Here is a 4,924-nt window from a genome sequence, read left to right on the forward strand (position 1 = left end):
GTTGTTAATATGAAATGTAATAAATGAGCGGAAATTTATTAAATGAACATAAATGTGGAAAATATTACCAAAAGATACATTGACTTTCTAAAATAAAATATATTTTAGAATATTGAAAAAGTATTTAAAAGTAAAACAATAATTTTATGGAAGGGAGAGTACCTCTGAATAACTCTGATGGAGGATAACTATAAGCACAAAAAAAACTTATTAAAAAAAAGTCGTCATAAGTTTATGGTAGAATAAAAACAAAAAAGATAAGTGGTCATGAAAGTGCTATGTAACCCATTGAAACACAAGAACACAAATTAAGGGTAGGTGATGCCAAATGTTCGACAAAGTGAGTGAATGAGGTGCAAACCGTGTGGGGCCAAACACGTACGCAGACGTAGCTTCATTCACCACATGTTTATGTTAATTTTTACTTTTATAAAAAATAAACATTCATTATAAAACAACTCAAGCCAAAAAAAAATTTAGTGGTTTGACATAAGTTGTTTAGCTCTTCATATCTTAAGTAAGTAACTGAGAATTTTTCTTGAAAAAGACTCATTAACTCTTATTTTTTAGTGCGCTAATTGTGAGGTGAGAGACTAGTCTCACATTTTCTTGTTATGGGATACCTTGGTAAGGAAAAATTAATATAAATCAAGAAATTAAAATGAAAGTGATCAATAAAAGTTAAGTGTATGTGGTTATTGCTTTAATGAGGAGACTTTTTTTATAATTAAAAACTTTAAATATTAATGTTTTTTTGAAAAGCAATGTAAAGTCTTTGTAATTTAATTGAAATATTAGAGTCAGCAAAGTAATTTGACATAAGGGAAGAATTTCCTTGAAGGCGTCCATATAAGATAAAATAGCATAAAGCTTAGACTCCATAGTGGACCAAAGCACTCAACAACATCTATGAGTTGCCATATGTTCTAATCTCCATTCTCCAGGCTTATCTCTTTTATAGCATATTTGTGAGATAAGTTCATTCACTTTGAGTTTGAGTTGCAATCCAACTTTGTCAGCACTGGTTCTGTGTAAGCTGGTTTCAGATCAGACTCTTTTTTCATTCTTAAGGTGAGAAACTCTGAAATTTTTAACTGCTCTTCTATCTCTGATTTGTATGTGGATGTTGTGGAAGGAAACTGATTTTATAATTTTTATCATGAAGTGTGTGTGCTTGCTATGTTGATGTTGCTGCTGCATCTTGTTTCAATTAACAGAGAAAAAAAATCTTTTTTTTCCTTGCTTTTTGTGAAAAACTGAAAATGGGTTGCTGATGAAATTTATACTAACTTGGTTTGATGAGCTTTTTGTTTTCTGGGTTTGCTTTAAAAAAAATTGTGTGTGTGTGTGTGTGTGTGGGTGGGGGGGGGGGGGGGGGGGGCGGGGGGGAGCTTGCTGAGTTTCAGTGCTTTTGATTAGTAGTATATTTGAATACATACTATTCTGGTGGGTGTCCCTAACCAAGGAAAGTGGGGGTAAAATGTTTAAGGTCTTCAAATTTTGAAGGTTTAGGTTTAGAGTATGTTGCCAGAATTGAGCTCATGCAAGAAACTAATGGTTTTTCCTAATAGCCCTTTTGGTGTTTGACTGTATAACTAACCTCTTGCATATCCCTTTAGGTTATAAAAAACAGGTGGGAGCTGTTTCTGAATAACTCAATCTTCTCACTTTTTTCATTTGTGAGAGAAATAAAGGAACCAAATAGAAAGGGTCTTGGTTCAAATGGGTGTTGGTTTTCAAAATCCATTTTGTAGTTTCGGGTTTTATGATCTGAGCTTATTATAATATTTTGATGCTTAAAGTGGAGTGCACAGAAGCAGAGACTGAAAGTGATGGATATTGAGAAATATTGTTTTCTACGGATTTGCCTCCTCTAAAGCGAGGGAGGGTAAATTAAGCCATCACAACTGTTGGTTGAGAAATGAAAGGTTGACATTTAAAGAAAATAGTTTGTTATATATGTGCAAGTCTATGATCACTATCACAACCATTAATTTCTCAATTTACGGGTTGGGATGTCTTATTTTACTCTCTAAAGCGACTCTCAATTTAAAGGAGCCAAATCTGTATTCAGCACATATTAGACACTTTCTGCTTTGGTGTGTTGTTAATTGGAATAGCATATTATATATCTCGAAAATATGATTGTGTTGTTGAGAATCTTCAACAAAATGATTCTGCTTTTAAAATGACAAGCTTCAACAAAACGACTCTGCTTTTAAAATGCATGCAACGCTTCGATAAAAAGTCGATCTAAATTCTAGTTTTTGATATGTGATTAATATATCCCAAACACCTTAACACCTAACTTCAAGGAATAACCGATTTAGGCTATTACTGCAACACTACCTTCTTTTTCCATCAGTATTAACAGACTACATCTTTGTTTATAGCTCTAGTTTTGTTTATAGCAATCTTATTTGTCTATCTTTCGTTTTGCAGAATAAATCACATTTTGTACACAAGTATTGACAATGATGACCAAGCTTAAAGAGTAGAAGTTACTGATATCTTGTTCCAAAAGAGAAGGCTATAAGAAAAAATCAACTTTGTTTGTGTCGAAGTCATTTGTACTTCTTAAGTACATCAAAGAAGTGGTTATTTCCAATGCAGACATCTCAAAAGCATGAAATATCTTACGGCTCTGGCAGGTTTTATGTCGAGCCTGTGCAGAATCTGGAATCATACTGTTTACCATCAAGTGAGAACCTAGATAATTACTCTTCCTCTGATAACAGCACCCAAATAACTTACCCTTCAGTCCAGACTTTAGAACAATATTGCACCCATGAATCTGCTTCAACAAGCAACAGTTTCCCTTACCAAAATTCTCCATCTAATGTCAGTTTTTCATCTGACAACAGCCCAGTGTCAAAGCAAGAGTCAAACTCATATGTGTTTCGGCCGCAGCAATCTGTTGAAATTTTTAACAGCGCACCTGAGGATGATTATTACTCGGCACAAGACTTTGATGACCTGAGGCATAAGATAAGAGAGCTGGAAACCGCAATGCTGGGACCGAATACAGATATGCTAGACACATATGATGCTGTGATTGCAGAAGAATCTGCTTCGTTTTTGTTAGCGGAAGAGAAGTGGAACAAAATGATGGAGATAAAATCTAGAGGGGATTTGAAAGAGATACTTTATGCTTGTGCAAAAGCAATGGCTGGGAATGATATGGAGATAACTGAATGTTTGGTGTCGGAGTTGCGCAAAATGGTGTCGATTTCTGGCAACCCGATCCAACGGTTGGGAGCGTACATGTTGGAGGCGCTTGTTGCAAGGATGGCCTCTTCAGGAAGCACAATCTACAAATCCTTGAAATGTACTGTGCCTACTGGAAATGAACTACTTTCTTACATGAATGTGCTTTATGAGATATGTCCATACTTCAAGTTTGGATATATGTCAGCAAATGGAGCAATTGCTGAAGCTATGAAGGAGGAAAGCGAAGTCCACATAATTGACTTTCAGATTAGCCAGGGAACACAGTGGGTGAGCCTAATCCAAGCTCTTGCTCACCGACCCGGAGGACCGCCAAAGGTGAGAATAACCGGTGTTGATGACACATTTTCATCTTATGCCCGGGGAGGGGGACTTGATATTGTCGGAGAGAGGCTATCAACACTTGCACAGTCTTGCCATGTTCCTTTTGAGTTCCATGCTGTCAGAGCTACTGCTCCTGAGCTGCAACTTGAAGACTTTGATCTTCGACCTTATGAAGCTGTGGCTGTGAACTTTGCCATTATGCTGCACCATGTACCAGATGAAAGCGTGAGCAGCCATAATCACCGGGACCGGTTGTTGAAATTGGCTAAGTGTTTGTCTCCAAAGGTAGTCACTCTGGTGGAGCAGGAATTCAATACTAACAACGCTCCGTTCTTGCAGCGTTTCGTTGAGACAATGAACTACTACCAGGCTGTTTTTGAATCAATTGATGTTGTTCTTCCAAGGGAGCACAAGGAGAGGATCAATGTGGAACAGCATTGTTTGGCTCGCGAAGTTGTCAACTTAGTAGCATGTGAAGGGGCAGAGAGAGTGGAACGTCATGAACTTCTGAATAAGTGGAGAATGCGGTTCGCCAGTGCTGGATTTACACCTTATCCATTGAACTCCTATATAAATTCTTCAATCAAGGATCTTCTGGAGAGCTACCGCGGACATTACACCTTAGAAGAGAGAGATGGTGCACTGTTTCTTGGTTGGATGAATCAAGTTCTTGTTGCCTCTTGTGCTTGGAGATGAAAATCCAGTGACAGTCAGTTCATTTTTGTTACTGCTGGCTTTGAGTTAGCTTATGTATCATCCTTATCTTCCTTATAGAATTTCTAAGTTTATAGTCAAAATTACTGTTTTGTTAAGAGCATCTAAACTATGTCAGCAATAAATACCAGTAACAAAATTCTCACATTCTATACTCTTCTGGTAGAATATTTTCTATCACTGAACACCTTGCTGAGAGATGTTTATCTAATATATTCTGAAAGATGAACTCAACAATATAAATATTGATGGGTGAGTCTCCACTCTTCAATACTGAGCTCTGTCAAAATTTTGCAATGACAATGAACTAGTTCGAAACATAGATAGTGAAAGACAAGTATAAACACTGTTTGAAGGATATGTGATCTGGCTGCACTATTTCCCTCTTATTTGTCTCTTGCATGACCAGGCCTTTGTGATAAAATTGATTACCATAATGTCTTATTTGGATGTAAGTGGGGAAAGCTTTGACCAACAGAAATGAAAACTGAGATGAAAATTTGTATTTGATACTGCATACTTTCCATGTTCCTTAGAAAAGCATGTTAGAATCATACAACTCAATACGATTGATCAGGTGATTGGTGAATGGCAAGAGACTTGAATTATGAGTGTTGCTCGACAATGTATTACTCAGAATTATGTATTTGTTAGTTGC

At 36.6% G+C, this 4,924-nt stretch overlaps 1 protein-coding gene across 1 annotated transcript; it reads left to right on the plus strand.

Moving 5' to 3' along the window:
- Window positions 1–870: 870 nt before the first annotated feature.
- On the plus strand, window positions 871–4,413 carry LOC130722651 (scarecrow-like protein 21). Its single transcript, XM_057573457.1, has 2 exons — window positions 871–1,071; window positions 2,443–4,413. The coding sequence occupies exon 2, from the start codon at window positions 2,608–2,610 to the stop codon at window positions 4,246–4,248; it is 1,641 nt and encodes a 546-aa protein (XP_057429440.1). The 5' UTR covers window positions 871–1,071; window positions 2,443–2,607; the 3' UTR covers window positions 4,249–4,413.
- The last annotated feature ends 511 nt before the right edge of the window (window positions 4,414–4,924 follow it).

This window comes from Lotus japonicus, chromosome 6 (assembly GCF_012489685.1).
Source record: "Lotus japonicus ecotype B-129 chromosome 6, LjGifu_v1.2".
NCBI classification, from domain to species: Eukaryota; Viridiplantae; Streptophyta; class Magnoliopsida; order Fabales; family Fabaceae; genus Lotus; species Lotus japonicus.